We start from the raw sequence: 16,995 nt of genomic DNA, 5'->3' as shown, positions 1-16,995 counted from the left end.
AGGTTTGGCAAGTTGGAGTGGCATTCTCAAAAGCTAGCTGTTTAACTATGAGATCTGTAGCTGTATTGTTAGTTACTGTCCGGCTGACTGCTTCGGTGAGTCTAGTTACAAAATCTGCAAAAGGCTCCTCAGGCTTCTGCTTAACATTTACAAAACCTGGAGACTTTTGATCTGGAGATGGCAAGCGTCTCCATGCTCCTAGTGCCAGGGAGGAGATAAGCTGTAATGTCTCCTTAGGCAGAGTAAGTTGTTCTGAAACGCCAAGATGAGTGCCCTGTCCTAAAAGCATGTCTAAGGTAAAAGGAAATTTGCCATGCCTCACAGATCTCTGAGACTTTACTTCTGCTTTAGCTAATTCCTCATATTCCATTTTCCACAAAAGGAAGTTTCCTCCTGTGAGGCAAGCCTTAGCAACCTGAAACCAATCATAAGGAGTCATCCACTTTGCTGCTAGGCTCTTCACTATTGTCATAGTGTACGGGGAGTTTGGCCCGTAGTCAGAGACAGCATGCTTTAGTTCTTTAATAAGCTTATGAGGCAACGGTTCCCATTCAGGATCATCGCATTCATAAACAACAGGAAAACAGAAAAAATCACCTTCCTTATGTGCCTGCTGCATTGCCCCATTAAAGCCAATCTTTGCTGGATCTGGTCTAGGTGGAAGGGGCTCACAAGGCTTAGCAGAATACCTTGAAGGCTTATCATCAACAGCAGGAGACCTATTATCATGTAACTCAGCCATTTGCCCCTTTTCACAATCTCTAACTCCTGATCTAAATATTTCTGGTTTTAAAAAATCTTCTTCCTCATCTGTTAAACTTCCATGATCAGTTTTACAATATTTTACATTATCTTCAGGACAGACACTTTCCATTGAGCTATAACTAAGGCCTAAGCTTCCCTTCTCAGGATCAAGAAGGGGAATATGTTCTCCCTGCTGAGCTGAAGGCGCGGGATAAGGCTCAGGACCCACATCTAGTGCCTGCCGTAAAATGTTCCAAATGGCATATGCAGAGGATGGCATGCCCACTCGTCCATTACTCCGATACCACCTTTTCATATCATTTCCTACCTGGTCCCATGTGTTTAATTCTAAAGTGCCCTGCTCAATAAACCACGGGCTAACTTTTTGTACAAATTGTAAAAATTCTAATAATTGCTTCTTGCTAACTTTAATGCCCTTCCTATGTAAGGTATGTTTAATAATATCAGCATATAAACTTCTTTCACTAGAATCGCTCTGGCCCATTTTTACAGCACAGAGGGTACACAACTTCTCAATATAAGTTCTGACTATTCACCCCTCCTAACCTGACCTTCTGTCAGGGGGCCTGCAGCACCCTGGGTGAAGTCCTATCCACGCCGCAAAGAGAAAGAAAAGACCTACCTTCATCGAGTCCCTGTTCAGGCGCCACTTGCCGGAGTCCAGCTCCAGCTGAGTTCGGAACTCGCGAAGGGTGCATGGATGAGGCGCAAAGAAAGAGACGGACCACTAGTAACTCTTCATCATCATAATGGACCACGCACAAAAGCTGTCCGCTTTATTTATACAAAATCAGTCAAACTCTGGCTCAGACTTTTTACGTCATGGTCAAGTGGGTGTTTCCAAAGATAACTCTGCCATTTGTTTCACCTAAGGCTAGAATGTTAACCAACTGGTGCCTGGCTAGGAAAAGGTTTTCAATAGATGATGCATATCAGTCAGTAGCACATTCCTACCACAATTACTTTACAGCTAGGTCTTGAGACAGTCAAGGAAGGAAGGGACCTAAAAGATTAGCATAGGATCAAAAGGGGGAGTTAACACTCTTGATTAACATATTGCCACAGGACGCAGCCCTAACAGCGATAATAGCTCTTTGGCTGAAAACTAGCCACTAGCGACATTAGCTTCTAAGTTCCTACTGACGTTTAACAGTAACTCCGCAGAGGCAGACAATGCCTGAATAGATTACAGAATTCTCAGTGGGGTTGTCTGGTGTCCATGCAAAGGGAGGCAGAGCCGCATTCAGGTGTTGTAGAGACATCCGCCAGGCCTTGCCACACAGCGGGGAGTTCCTTGCAACCTTGCCTGCAATGGAGCCATGCTCTTCACACCTTCCTGTCTTCCACCCCCATCACACGGACTCCAGCACCTGGGGGCCGGGGCGGCATGTCCCAGCCCAGCATTCCCTGTCTTCCTCACATACTCTTTAACAAATTAAGGTGAAGAATAAGAAAAAGCAACTATGCTGGCATACCGGTATAATTAACACAACTTTGGCTTTAAGCAGGCCAAGAATGCCACCAGCTACTGGCTGCCTTTCCCCCGACATTGTAACACTTGCCTAGATACAAGGCAACAATAAGGGATACTCTTTTAAAAAGTTATCCTTTTGTGCAGCTACACACTAGAAGGAGCAGACTGTAGGGGAAAGGGCAGAAGAGCTTTTCCGGCTGGAGTGTCACATTTCAGATTTGACACTTCCAACGCCCTGCATCCTCTCAGAACCTCCTGGGCATGTTCTGCACACTGAGTACTGTGTACGGTTCACCCAGCAGTCATAGAGACCCACGCTGTGGATACCCAGAGTGTGGGTCAGGGATGGTGGGGAACTGGGTAACAGATGAAGGTGGGGTAGCAGATACCAAGGACACACGGACGAGGAGACCTGGCCTCAAAGGGCACTCATGCCTCCCACACCCAAATTCCAAGCACTCTCCTATGGCAAGCACCATTGCCGGTGCTGGTGACACAACAGGGAACAAGACATGGAAGATTCCACCATCAAGAGACAAGCAGACCAACCAGCCAAATGATGTTCAAGCGAGGAAAACATGAATGGGTCACGCAGGTCACTTGGGAGCCCAATGGCTACCCAGGGGCTTGACCCAGACCAGCTCCCCTCTCAGGACTGAAAGGGGAGGATAGCACCACAGCGCCAGAGAGAAGGCGCCGAGCTGCTTCATGTCCTCAGCACAGCTCCAGGCACATGGCCAGCTCAGCCAAGGGAAGGAGGGCAGAGTGAGGCTGCTGGAAGCCTGGGCAAGGGTGCGGCTGGAGGGCAGGAAGTGGCTGCGTAAGGAAGACTTATGCTCAGACCACAAGAGGAGCTTCCCCACAGTCCAGCAGGGCCAATGATGGGATCATTCTTGGTGTGGAGGTGAGCCACTGAGGATGTGTGTTCAATTCCTGTGTCTTCACCTTAAAAAAAAAAAATGCTGAGAGGCCGTGATTGAAAGAACATACATCCCTCTTCTGGCTCATCCCACAATGCCCACAATGACAGGGACAGCATCCGGCTGAGTCCAGGAGCAAGCCACTCCATGGGGGTCTCTCATGTGAGCGGCAGAGACCCAAGATCTTGGGTCATCATCGCCACCTCCCAGGGTCTACACTGGCAGGAAGCTAGGATTCATACCACAGCCAAGACTGGCACCCAGGCAACCCAACCAGGGACACAAGCAAACCATGCAGCAGCTAACCCGCTATGCCAAACAAATGCCCTCACGGAACTCGGGGGTAGTGGGGTGGGGGGCGCATGCTTTGCTTTAACATAAAGGCGAAAGATTTTGGCTACTGCATGAACTGCAAAAAGAGGGAGCGAGGATGTCAGCTGGGAGGAAGACATCTACCCAAGCCCAAGGAACCTGCACCTGAGAAAAGAATCTCTCACTCTCTGGGGGATGGGCAGGCACATCTGGGCCAAAAAATGGGAAAGATGATTAAACTCCGACCCAAGAGAGGCTGCAGCAGATGGCCTGTGGGTCCAGAGCAAAACAGAAACACATGCCAAGCAAGTCAGCAGAAACGCATCTCCAAAATTCACTACTGAGCTCATCCTAACTGAATGCAGTGAGGCGCCCAGGAGAGCGGGCTCAACTCATTTCCGCATCTCTCACAGAACTCTGCTTATTCCACAACAGATACATGCCACCAGGTGCTGCTCCAGGTACCAGGAAGTCCTATCCTCAGAGAGCTGACACTCCACAGACGAAGGCAGAGACCCAGCCCAGAAAACCATCCCACAGAGTGATGAGTACCAAGGAGACGGATTGAGAGAACAGGAAGGGACAGGAGCAGATGCACCAGGTACAAGGGTCTGAAGACTCCTGTTTTGGAGAGACCCAGATGATGGGACCGGACCGGCCCTGGCTCAATCTCTGTGGGGAGAGTGTTCCAGAAAAAAGAAACTATAAGTTGGTAGGGGGCTCTCCTAAGAGGGAAACGAGCTCGGGACAAGATATCAATGGCAGGCAGAGGGAGACCACAGGAAGACATCCATGTCTCACACCAGGCGTAGTAACAGGAAGCTGCTAGAAGGGACTAGAAGGTTCCACAGGCTGTTCTGACCACTATGTGCAGCAGGTACCCTAGAAGAGCAAGTGTGGCCAGGCGTGAGATGGAATGGGGTCTACAGCAGTACAACAGAGAGGACACAGCAGAGAGCACAAAGTGGGGAGAGAGAAAGGGCTCCATGGCTGAGGACCCCAAGGCTCGGCAGTGAGCCCAGACCCTCGGCACACCTCAGAAAGACTGAAAGATGAGCAGAGTGGGAGAGAATGCACGGAAACTGGTGTGTTTTACTGGGTCTTAGAGTTGCTGAGTTCGCCTGTTTATGTAACAAGACGCAGCCTTACTCAACCAGCTACTTAATCATTCTCAATTCACAGATGAATAAGCAGGTGCCGAAAGGTCAAACAACCAGGCCAAGTTCACCACGCTGACAAAGTGAAACCACCAGGGTGGAATTTATTTCCACACCTGTTTTCAAAAAAGATTTATTTATTGGAAAGAGAAAAAAGTCTTCCCTGCAACAGTTCACTCCCCAAACGGCCACACCAGCCATCTCAGGACTGTAACGAAGCCAGCAGCCTGGAGCTCCAACTGGGCACATGGATGGCAGGGTCCACACACATGGACCTTTCTAGCCAGGCACATGAGCAGGGAGCTGGATGGGAAGTGGAGCTGCTAGCTGAACTAGCACTGACATGGCACCCCAGCTTCCCAAGCGGGTGGTTAAATGTGTGGCGCCAGCCCCCTTCCTACACTGACAACCACACAACCACATCTGCCATCTGCAGCTTACAGGAGAATCTGAAGTCATCAGCCAGGGAGTGGCAGGGCCTAGACATTAGATCTGCCTCCTAACAGTTACCGTCCGATGAAGGCGACAGACCGAGACCCTAACCATGAAACCTAGGAGGCTAAGTACAGCAGATCTGGGGGTGAACTAAAATCAGGCCCCCCAGACTCTCTTTCTAGGTCTGCAAATCCCCCAGGACTGCTGCTGTGGCATGGCAGGTTGGACTGCCACTTGAAGGCAGCATCCTACATAAACACCAGTACTGGCCCCAACTGCTCCACGTGCGATCTAGCTCCCCGCTAATACATCTGGGAAAGCAGCAGAGCACGGCCGCTAGTCCTGGGGCCCCAAGCGGGAGACCAGAATGGGGTCTGCCGCAACCTCCTCCGTCACAGCTCCTTGGGGAGGGAACCAGCCAATGGAGAACTTTTCTACCCCTCTCTGCCTTTCAAATAAACAAATGAAAGGGAGGGAGGAAAGAAAGAAAAGGGGAAAAAATCCCAGGAAAGATACTCGGGAGGGAGAGTCCCTAGCAGTCCGCGTGACTGTCCACTGTGGGACTCGGAGGTTCCTTAAAATCAGCTACTAAAATACAGAATTCTGCGCTCCAGCCAAGACGAATCTGATTAACCACCGATGGATATGAAACCGGGAATTTGGGGATTATTTATTTATTTATTTAAGTTAGAGCTGGAAAAATCTGAATCAACTTTACTCTAACCTGGCGGCCACCCCGTAAAGCAGCGGTCTGAGCCGCTCAGGTCCCGGCTGTGAAACAGGTGGGAGTGACCAAGTCAGCCGAAGACGCCCCAGCTGCCCGAGCGCCCGGGCCCGGCGCTGGACGGCGGGCCACGGGGCCTCGGCGAGGCTGTCAGCCGCTCCCCACGCTCCGCACGCCACGTCTCCTCCGCGAACACCGCTCCGTGGACGCCCCCGGACGCCGCCTGACGTCACCGTGCCTAGCGGCAGCCTAGGCCTCCGCCCCTAGAGCAGTGACGCACGTCCGGTGTGCTTCCGTTTACGGCTCGGCGCTCTTCCGCCGGATCCTGGGAAAGCCGGAGCACACTTTACGACAGTGGCGCCCGTGTTTACGGCGCCGGTAGCTGCGCGCGCAGGTTCCCTCCTTTCTCGGCTTCTCCGAGCGCGGCTGCTTTTGCTGTGTCCGGCCCGGATCATCTGTCACCATCCGGGCCGGTGGAGGCCGTTGCAGGTGAGCGGTGCGTCTCATGGAGTCCTGCGGAGCTTTGGAGCCCGCTCGAGCTAGTCTCGGACTTTGGGGTCCTCCCGGAAGAGGGGTCTTGCGTCCTCTCTTACCGTCGCTGCTCTTCCACTGGGCGGGGCAGCAGTCTGGATTTCGGGGGGTCCCCAGGCCCGGCGCGGTTTAGGGGGTGCGGGGTATGGTTTGATGCGTGAGGTCTCGGATACGAGGCCCCTCTCAGTGATCACGAGCTGGACGGATCTGATTCTATCGCTTTAACCCAGATGGGCCCCAGGATCTTTCTCCCAGAGTATTGGGGGATTGTTAAGTTTAGCGGGGTTCGGTGCCTGCTAGGAGGACTCCACAGCCCGAGGTGGGAGGCGAGGGCGGGGTGGGTTTACCTCCGATCGGGTGCCTGCCGCCTAGTTGTCGCAGTGACTTGGGGGCACAGCATCCTGTTAGCCCCAGGACCCCATGATTCCCCTGATCTGTGTGCGCTGCAGGCGGGCCACCTCTGCCCCCTGGGTCTGTTGGCTTGTAAAGCTGACGGAGCCGAAGTTCTTCAAAGACTGTGTTTGGGGGCATGGTTGTGGGGTCATGTCTGGGGTGCTTATCGCCAGCTGTCACGCAGTGGAAAGAAAGCTGGATTTATGGTGGACAGTCCTGGAGACCTGGACTTGGTCTGCTGGATTTGGCTGAGCTAAAAAATGTTGGGGGGCCAGGGGAGCTTGCGTGCTAAAGGGTCTCTCTCTGTAAATGCGCTGAGCCCACTACCCCTTTTCTACCTTCCTCCAGTAGCTGATGTTAAGTTCAGACTTTGGGGTGGGGGCGTGCGTCCACAGAGCCCTTGGTTGTCACTGTCCTGTGAGGAGCTGCAGCGTCAGGGAGCCTATGGCTTCTGGCTGCTCGAGCTATATGGTGGCTTCAGGCAGTTTCTTGTCTGGAAAGTGGGGTGGTGCCAGCCCCCCCCCCCCACCGTCTCCCTGGCTGGTGGAAGGATTCAGTGGGTTACTCCGCGGTGGGTTGCTACATGCTGGTGTTGGTGAGTGAAGCGCTCAGCTAGCTCGGGCCTGAGGTCTGTGCTGAACCCCGGGCCATCACACGGGTGTGATGCCGGGCTCTGGCAACCTGCCCAGCACACAAGCATTGCGCCATGACAGAAAATCGGAAGGACAGGAAGCGGGGACTTGAACCTCAGTGTATGCGAATCAGAATAGTCGTGGTGCGTTTCTGTGTGTGAATGGACAAGACCTGGACACAGGTCACCTGACAGCGGATTCTTGCTCATCTTGTACCTGAAGGGAGTGGGGCTGAGGGAAGCTGCCATGTGTGCCAGAGTGATTGTTGTAAGTGAAACGATGTTAGTCTTAGCTCTGGGAGATACTGAGTTCAGGAAACACCATTACTGCACAAGACACTTGTCCCACCAGCTGCCATTGGCTGCCCTGTCATGGTACTCGCAGCTGCCCCAGAGGTGTCTCTCGTGATAGAGGGTGAGTCAGCAGGCTTGGTGAGTTTTGGAAACCTTGAAGCCACAGGTACCCCCCAGTGGAGGAGCCCGGTTTGTCAGGAGTGTTTTTCCTTCTTGCATCTGTGTGCCTGTGTTGAACGTTATTTGTGTTTTTGAAGGTCTTAGAAGATGGCAAAGTTCATGACACCGGTGATCCAGGACAACCCCTCGGGCTGGGGTCCCTGCGCTGTGCCCGAGCAATTTCGGGACATGCCCTACCAGCCCTTCAGCAAGGGGGACCGGCTTGGAAAGGTATGTGTGTGCCTGACGGCCAGAGTTGGAGTCCCCACGCTGGGGCCGCTCCTGGGGGTCTTGCAGAGGGGTCGTGAGCCAGGGAAGCACAGGCACAGGAAAGCCAGCAACCTCCAAGGGCACTGTGAGCCCCGCCTGATGCTTTCCCTGGGCTGCTCCTGGGGGCTGCGCTTGGCCTGAGCACTCTCCTTCCTGTCTGCCCTCACAGGTCGCAGACTGGACAGGGGCCACCTACCAAGACAAGCGGTACACGAGTAAGTGTTCTTCCCTCCACAGCAGAACTCGGGTGACGTTCTAGAGCATTCTGGAATGGGGATGAAATGCCAACAAGTCCTGCTTCTTAGGGATGTGCTGAGAACAGTAAGCATATCTGAGGAAGGAGCCCCACCCAGGGGCTGTTGAACAAGAGCAAGAGCTGGCCTGCTGTGGTGCAGTCACACATGCACACACACTTTTTAGCCCTGTGAAAATACACCACCACTTTGCATTCCGTTGCTTGGGAGTCTGAAGGCGGTCTGTGAACTCCAGGCTCAGTCTCTGATTTTCAGGCCCGTGGAGGGAGGGGGTGGGGAAGTAAGGCACGATGGAAAGGTTTCTTCCCTGGTCACGAGTGGGTGCCAGTGGGAGGAGAATGTGGTGTGGTCCCTGCAGTGGGGCTGCCCCTTGCCCAGTGGTGGCACCGCACCCCTGAGGGGTGTGTGCCCTTCTGGCTTCCCACCTGGGGAGGGTGAATAGGCCATGGTGCCTTCTGCAGACCAGAGCTTTCCAGACATGCATGTGCGTGTGAGCCGCTTGAGGCTGTTGTTGCTGAATTGCTAGTTGTAGTTTGAGGGGCCTGCGCAGCAGGGCTCAGGCCGCTTGGAGAGAAGTTTCAGCTCAGCCGACATGCTGTTCCCTCTGCCTTCAGATAAGTACTCGTCTCAGTTTGGGGGTGGCAGTCAGTATGCCTACTTCCACGAGGAAGACGAGACCAGCTTCCAGCTGGTGGACACGGCGCGCACGCAGAAGACTGCCTACCAGCGGAACCGGATGCGCTTCGCACAGGTGGGCCGAGACCAGCAGCTGGCACCTGCTGCTAAACAGGATTCTAAAGAAAGGGCAGCCCCTTGTCGCTGCTCAGTGACACCTGTGCTCTGCCCAAGGCGCAGTTCAGCTTGTCGTAGGTTGGGCGATAGGACGTCTTAGCTCTGCTCCCTGGTAGACAAGGTGCGCTCTGTCTGAACTCCTGAAGTGTGCCTGCAGCCTCGCTTCATAGCTGCACTCAGGCTTTATTATGTAGCCAGTCCAGTTGGGCCGCATCTCAGTACATAAAGAGCCAAACCTGACATGCTAGTAAAATCCAGTGTGTGTGCTTTGGTGAAGATTCTGTGGTGGGAACACCCATCTGAGCGAAGCCCAAGTACCTCCTCATGCGGAAGCCCCCTCAGTTTAGTCCCTAGGGTACACTGGCACATGTGCCAGGTGTCAGACCTGAGGCTGGGCCCCTTGTTTGCGCATGGCTGAAATCTGACCTCGCCTGTTGTTTCCTCCATGCAGCGCAACCTCCGCAGAGACAAGGATCGGCGGAACATGCTGCAGTTTAACCTGCAGACCCTGCCTAAGAGTGCCAAGCAGAAAGAGAGGTGAGCACCCGCCACCCTCCCCCAAACCCCGGGGCAGAACAGCAGACGGTGTCTCTTCCCGGTGCACCCACAAGACTTCCTGAGCCAGTAACACCACTTGTCCAGCTTGCCTTTCCCCACGAGCCAGCTCAGGCTGCTGCCTGAGGCCCAGAACTAAGTGCGCATAGGTGTACATGCTGAAAGGAAGTGGAGGCCCTTGGGACTGAGTGGCACAGGAGCCACTGTCCCCAGGTGGGGCAGCTCTGGGCAGTCACTATAGATGAGTAAGGGGACCTGGCTGGCGTGCACCTTTTGCAGAACGCCCATTTCTGGGAGTTGAGAGAAGCCCACAGTAAGGTCACAGCTTTGCTCTGCCTCAGAGCAGAGAAGGCCGTGCCCTTGAGCAGCTGTCTTGAGATCACACCTTCTGTCTTTCAGAGAACGAATACGGCTGCAGAAGAAGTTCCAGAAGCAATTTGGAGTGAGACAGAAATGGGACCAAAAATCACAGGTAGTCTTTGCATACCAAGACTGGATTTGGTTCTGTTTGCTTTTTGAAATACTTTATGGAGATATATTGAGTTTTTTTTCCTGTTTTCAAAGTTTTGCTACTGTTCAGCCCCCTTCCGTATCCTGATGAAAGCCTGTACGTCACAGCAGTTACCTGTTCCTTCCCCAGCCTTGGGCAGCTTGGTCCATCTTCTGACGCTAGGTTTTCCTGTTCTGGATGTTTCTTGAAGATTTACTTATTTTTGTTAGAAAGCCAGATATACAGAGAGAAGGAGACACAGAGAGAAACATCTTCCATGTGCTGGTTCACTCCCCAAGTGGCCTCAATGGCTAGAACTGAGCTGAGGTGATCTGAAGCCAAAAGCTTCTTCCAGATCGCCACGTGGGTTCAGGGTGCCAAGGCTTTGGGCCATCCTCTACAGGCCCAAGCAGGGAGTTGGATGGGAAGCGGAACAGGTGGGACACGAACTGAAGCCCATCTGGGATCCCTTGCTTGCAAGGCCATGATTTAGCCATTGGCTAAGGTGCCAGGCTTGAGTCCCACAGTATGAGACAGTGTAATGTTTATGTGACCAGTGCCTTCTGGTTAACATGTTTCCAAGGTCCATCCACACTGTAGCCTGTGCAGGTGTTTTATTCCTTTCTGTTGTTACATAGCACTGCACTCTCACAGCCTGGCTGTTGCAGCCAGCAGGGAAATGTGTCTTTCTCTACTTTTCAAATAAATACATTCGTAAAGAATACCACAAAGAAGCTGCTGCGCGTGCCCATATGGGTATAGTCCCATTATTTTTGAACTGTCCTGTGGAGGCCAGGATTAAGGAGTTCTGTCTTCTGAAATAGCCAGCACTAAGTGTCATGCATGAGAGCCCTCAGGCTCTCCACCTGTCTTTGGCTTGTGTGTCACATGAGCTGTGTGTAATAACTTTCCGTGGATGGGTTGTCCACAGAAACCCCGAGACTCGTCGGTGGAAGTCCGCAGTGACTGGGAAGTGAAGGAGGAGATGGACTTCCCTCAGTTGATGAAGATGCGCTACTTGGAAGTGTCTGAGCCACAGGACATGTGAGTTGCATCCTGTCCTCTCCCCGCTGCGCACTCTGGTGCGTGGTCAGCCCTTGAGCGTGGCTCCGTAGTAGGGGTGAGCACTTCCAAAGCATTCATGCAGACGCCACATGGGAGTAAGACCATTGGAGAGAGCGGAACGACACTGGCTGACATGAAACCTCAGGTTTCCTTCATGTCCCTGTTCCCCTGAGCAGAGGAGGAGTAACAGTAAGCAAGATACCTTGCTTTTGGACACAAAAGGGTAAGGAAGAAAACAGAACAAGATTGGCCAAAGCTAAGCTCCAGGTTTCTGCCAGTTCCCTGGCATCCTGAGCAAAGCTCAGTAAGGTTAAGTTAGGAAGCTGACTTGAGGAATCCCTGGGAAAGAGCCCTTGGCTCACAGGGCAAGGAGCTAGAACTAGCTCAGGGAGAAGCCGGAGCGGCAGAAGGCAGCCCTCTGGGTGCTCTCACACACGGCTCTGCTCTGCTATGCCCTTGCTGCTGGATAAGCCCCCATGTTCCATGGTTCTGAGGGCAGAGTCCTCCCCGGCTTCACCCTGACTGTGGCTGCTCTCCCGCAGCGAGTGTTGTGGGGCCCTGGAGTACTACGACAAAGCCTTCGACCGCATCACCACGCGGAGCGAGAAGCCACTGCGCAGCATCAAACGCATCTTCCACACCGTCACCACCACAGACGACCCTGTCATCCGCAAGGTGGGCCCCTCCCCGGGATCGGGACTGTGGCTGTGAACTGGAGCCATCATGTACAATAAAGGTGGCGGCAGCTGGGACATAGGTGTGTGAAGCAGTGCCTGGCTCAGGCCCTGCCGCACTTCATCTCTGGTGCCTTAGCTTTCCCGTCTCCAGAAGGGGCAACTTGTATGTGCCATGCCTCCCAACGGGCATGGGTTAATGCATTGTGAAGCCATTGCTCTGGCAGGTGCTCCAGGCAGCTGCGGTCTGCCTGGCCTGTCAGCTGACTTTACCTGGGAGAGGCAGGGCTTGTGACAGGCAGGGACCCATGTCGTGAGCAAAGGGGTTTTTTTTGGTCAGTGGGAATGAGCAGTTAGACTTCACACTCCTTGTCTTCATTGCAGCTGGCAAAAACCCAGGGGAACGTGTTCGCCACAGATGCCATCCTGGCTACACTCATGAGCTGCACCCGCTCTGTGTACTCCTGGGACATTGTGGTCCAGCGAGTCGGCTCCAAGCTCTTCTTTGACAAGCGGGACAACTCGGACTTCGGTGAGGAGCTTGTCCCATTGTCCCACTGTCACAGAGCCGGCAGCTCTCGGAAGACACAGCCTGTGTGCTGTGGCTTTCCACGTCTCCCCAGGGTGCTGTGCATGTTGCTAGGAATGCCTTTGCCCAGGTGGGTGACAGGGCCACCACTTTTGCAGACCTGCTGACCGTGAGCGAAACAGCCAACGAGCCACCTCAGGATGAAGGAAACTCCTTCAACTCACCCCGCAACCTGGCCATGGAAGCGACTTACATCAACCACAACTTCTCCCAGCAGTGCCTGCGGATGGTGAGCACCCAGGCACCCACTCACATGTGGCCTGCTGGAGCTTGTGTTTGGGCTGGGGTCCAGGGAAAGGGGGGCTGCACAGGACATGTGGGATCTGGCCCCAAAGTAGAGGCATTTCAGATGTGGGCTGTGCAGTCAGTCTGACTTTGAACCCCACGTTCCACCAGTCAACAATTTTGTGCCCTCCAGCATGTTTCCTATAAAATTACAGCACACAAGACTTGAAGAGGGTTGTGGAAAATTATCTAAACAATGTTTATTTTGGTGCCAGAAAAAATTGAAGTTGATGCATTCTCAACACGTATTTTCCACACATGTCTTGAAGACCCCTTGTATGCATGGATTTCAACTTTTTGCACCAAAATAGACTTACCTTTTAATTTGAGGTTCCCTTGTACTAGTTGGACTTGTCTCATGTGGATGAGTTGGAAACACACACGGGCATCCCTTCCCTAGGAGCCCATTGTGTCAGGTGCTCGTCTATGCTCTAGTGTTGACTGGGTGCCAGTCACCCCAGACCTGCAATGGGAGCTGTGACAGGCCACAAGGCCGGCCCTTCCTCCTGACACCTTCCCTGCCTCTGCAGGGGAAGGAGAGATACAACTTCCCCAACCCGAACCCGTTTGTGGAGGACGACATGGACAAGAATGAGATCGCTTCTGTGGCTTACCGGTATGGCCCTCTGAGCAAGAGCACAGGCTGTGTCCTGGCCGGGGTGCTGGCTCTCAGATACGGGCTCTCACGTGACCCCATGCTTTCTGCTGTCTTGTAGCTACCGCAGGTGGAAGCTTGGAGATGACATTGACCTTATCGTCCGATGTGAGCACGATGGTGTCATGACAGGAGCCAATGGGGAGGTGTCCTTCATCAACATCAAGACACTCAACGAGTGGGATTCCAGGGTGAGGCCCCCGACGTCGCTACCCTCCTGCCGCCACTGCAGCTATGCTCCCTATGGAGCCTTGGGCAGCTGTGAGAGCCGCTGCTTCTGCCCTCATTGTCCAGGTTTTGTTTTTGTTTGTTTGCTGGCCTTTGAGCTTTTTCTCCAGTCAGGTCCTTGCCAAGGTAGGACATGTGTAGAACCACCTTCAGTCTCAAGAACTTTCCTGTGGTCTGGCACATCAGAAGCTGTAACCCCTCCTCCCTTCTCCTCTGCTCCCTTCATCCTCCTGGTGGCTTCTGTCCCCCGGAAGCCCAGCAGCCCTTGCTTCCACCCTGCACCCTGTCTGGCTCCTTCACTTGCTCAACTCAGAAGGGCTCCTGAGGGGCCCCTTGCCAAGAGCTGTTGCTCCGAGTGTCCTCCCTCAGGCTGGGCTCTGGACTGTGGGACCCTCGCTCCTCAGGCTGCCCCGGCCCTGGGTGCTGCTGATGCTTCCCATGGGGAGGGCAGCCTTGAGGCCCAGGCCCAGTGAGTCCTACCAAGCGAGTCCTTCCGCCCTGAGCACCCAGAAAACAGCAGGATTTGCTGCCGCTCTGTGTCCTGTCTTTGGGCTCCCCCCCCCAACACACACACACACACACACACACACACACACACACACACACACACACACACACACACACACACCTCTACACACACCTACCTTGGCGCCATGTCTGCTCCTACACACACACACCACACCACCCCCCCCTTTGGCGCCATGTCTGCCCCTGCCCAATTCTCCCTGCCAGAAGCATTTCTTGTCATTTCTTTGGTTTTTTGGAAATAGCTTAGGAGAGTTTCTTTTTTTATTGTTTCTTTATACAGCCTCGTTAAGTTAGCTTTGCTTCATAGCAGAAACAGCTGCTCTGGATGACACTGTGACCTCCACTGGCTTGTAGTTCCTGTAGCTCCCATGGCTCCCGTAGCTGTGTAGGCCTGAGCTCTATGCATTGTGGCCGGATTCTCTGCCGTGGCAGAAGCTTTTGGCAAGGTGTCAGAATTGAATTCTCATCTGGATATTCTGGAAGAAAACCCACTTCCAGGATCTTTCTGTTGTTGTCAGAGTGTCACCCGGCCCCCACAGGCCATTGCGTTTGTGGCCAGGCAGCAGCTCATGGGATCTGGGGTGTTCTGCTTCTGACCTCACAGCTGGGCTTCAGGCTTGTGGGGGAGCGCAGACCTCCCAGTATTAATCTGAATGTGACCTGATTTGGGGCCTACCTGTCCTATCGTGGAAGCAGCAGCCCCTCAGGCCACAGGCTCCATCCACTGCCTATGGGAGGGATTCCACAAGGGCAAGGGCCACATTCTGTCTGCCCTCAGCTATACAAGGACTCAGCAGCTGACCTCTGACCCGCAGCCATGGATGGCCTGCCACACCCCTTCCCGCCCAGCGTCCCACTCTTGTCATTGCTGCCCGTGTCGGCCCAGAGCTCCCAGCCTCTCGGCCTCCTGTGCTCTGCTGTCTTGCTGTGAGGTACAGTCCTATCGGTCCTGGAGGTCACCACCATCCTCACCCACGCTCATGACCCCATTCATTAGTCTCCTGTCACACCCTGATTCACTTCCTCTACTTGTCCCGAGCACGACTTCTGTCGTGCAGCCTGGTTTGGTGGAAGACTGCCATGTGGTTCACACCGGCACTACAGAGCACATTAAATGTGGAAAGAGGTGGAGGCGGCTGTCAGAACACACCTGCTGGGTGTGGACTGAACTGCCTCACCAAAGGGACTCTGCGCAGTTCCTTTGGCTTCAGGCTACCAGGAACCCAAGTTCAGGGGCCTCTGCTGTACATCCCCACTGTCCCCTCACTCAGGTGTCTGCCCCAGCTGCGCACAGTGTCAGTGCTGCTGCCCCTCCCTGGCTGACCCTGCCTGTCCTTGCTACCAGGATTTCTGTCGCCACTGACCTGTCCTTGGTTGACTGCTCATGTCTGTGCAGCCATGCCTGCCTCAACACTTGGGAGACACTCGCCTGTGCTCGCCATGTGGCACTGTAGCTAACATGTGGTGACCTCCCCGAGTAGGCAAGCTCTGACAGAGGGCTGCCATGGGCATACTGGCCATGGAGGGCTGTGCGAGGGCAGGGAGCCAGTCTTGGTCCCTAAAGCATCTCCCAGTTTTAGACTAGCAGATGCAGTTCCTTCTAGGCCTTCTGGCCCTGCCTTCGCACCGTGACCAGGGCTCTCCTTCCGTAGCATTGCAATGGCGTCGACTGGCGTCAGAAGCTGGACTCCCAGCGCGGGGCCGTCATTGCCACCGAGCTGAAGAACAACAGCTATAAGTTGGCACGGTGGACCTGCTGCGCCCTGCTGGCGGGCTCCGAGTACCTCAAGCTTGGGTGAGCATCTGGCGGGGAGGGGCTGGGCAGAGAAGGGAGATCTGGTCCTGCCCCACCGCCACCACTCACACTCCCTTCCCCACTAGCTATGTGTCCCGCTACCATGTGAAAGACTCCTCACGCCACGTCATCCTGGGCACACAGCAGTTCAAGCCCAACGAGTTCGCCAGCCAGATCAACCTGAGCGTGGAGAACGCCTGGGGCATCCTGCGCTGCGTCATCGACATCTGCATGAAGCTGGAGGAGGGCAAGTACCTCATCCTCAAGGACCCCAACAAGCAGGTCATCCGTGTCTACAGCCTGCCCGACGGCACCTTCAGCTCCGACGAGGACGATGAAGAGGAGGAAGAGGAGGAGGAGGAAGAGGAAGGTGTGCAGTGACCTCCTCTTGGGGTCTAGGGCAATCTATGGCTGGCAGGGGAGCAAGCACTATGGGCACCAAGCACCATGACCCAGTGCACCAAGACCGGCTGTGCCGAGGTGTGAGAGCAGCTTTACCTCGGGCCCCTGGAGCTCCTGCAGAGCCTTGGATGACAGCAGAGATGTGGGGGTGTGCTTTACAGACACTTCTAGAATAAGGTGGCATCCGGGAAGGACACTGGCAGGTCCTGAGTTTAGCTAGGTGTTGCCCAGCCTAAGAGCTGCCGCACCTGAACCCTGATCAGCCAGCTGAGGTTTATTAGCTCGGGGTGGGGGGCAGGGATGCAGAGCACCCAGGGTTTGTAAAGAAAGGAGGCTGTCACTGCACACGCATGGCTCATTTCCATCACCTTTGTGTCTTTCAGAGGAAGAAGCTTGAACCAGTGACGTGGGCCTGGAGGCCAACTCCCCAGGCCTAAAGGGCCTTCGTGTGTGCAGGAACGGGGCTCTGGCGCCTGCTTCCTGGTGCTGGACAGGATGGAAAGGTGTAATAAAGCCCAAGTGTCACAGCCCCTTGCTTGTCATCTGCCTGCACTCTCCAGGGAGCATCAGGAGCCAGGGCTGCTCCCTCAGCTTCCTGTCTCAGAAGCAGTGGGACCT

General features: G+C 54.3%; 1 protein-coding gene across 3 annotated transcripts; it reads left to right on the top strand.

Annotated features, from left to right (window-relative positions):
- Positions 1-6,170: 6,170 nt before the first annotated feature.
- EIF3D (eukaryotic translation initiation factor 3 subunit D) lies at positions 6,171-16,901 on the top strand. Of its 3 annotated transcripts, XM_040985449.1 has the most exons (16): positions 6,191-6,276; positions 7,695-7,757; positions 7,894-8,026; positions 8,235-8,280; positions 8,934-9,070; positions 9,563-9,648; positions 10,066-10,138; positions 11,088-11,200; positions 11,764-11,896; positions 12,280-12,427; positions 12,583-12,713; positions 13,300-13,385; positions 13,486-13,615; positions 15,833-15,975; positions 16,062-16,345; positions 16,761-16,901. In XM_040985449.1, exons 3-16 carry the CDS (start codon positions 7,904-7,906, stop codon positions 16,772-16,774), a joined length of 1,647 nt encoding a protein of 548 aa, XP_040841383.1. In that variant the 5' UTR covers positions 6,191-6,276; positions 7,695-7,757; positions 7,894-7,903; the 3' UTR covers positions 16,775-16,901. The 3 variants fall into 3 exon arrangements, with proteins under 3 accessions (XP_040841392.1, XP_040841374.1, XP_040841383.1); XM_040985458.1 differs by lacking the exon at positions 7,695-7,757 and having other exon boundaries at positions 6,171-6,276; positions 16,767-16,901; XM_040985440.1 differs by lacking the exon at positions 7,695-7,757 and having other exon boundaries at positions 6,171-6,276.
- The last annotated feature ends 94 nt before the right edge of the window (positions 16,902-16,995 follow it).

This window comes from Ochotona curzoniae, unplaced genomic scaffold, assembly GCF_017591425.1.
Source record: "Ochotona curzoniae isolate NIBS_2020 unplaced genomic scaffold, NIBS_Ocur_1.0 contig_1014, whole genome shotgun sequence".
Classification (NCBI taxonomy): Eukaryota; Metazoa; Chordata; class Mammalia; order Lagomorpha; family Ochotonidae; genus Ochotona; species Ochotona curzoniae.
This window is presented reverse-complemented; position numbering and strand designations above follow the sequence as displayed.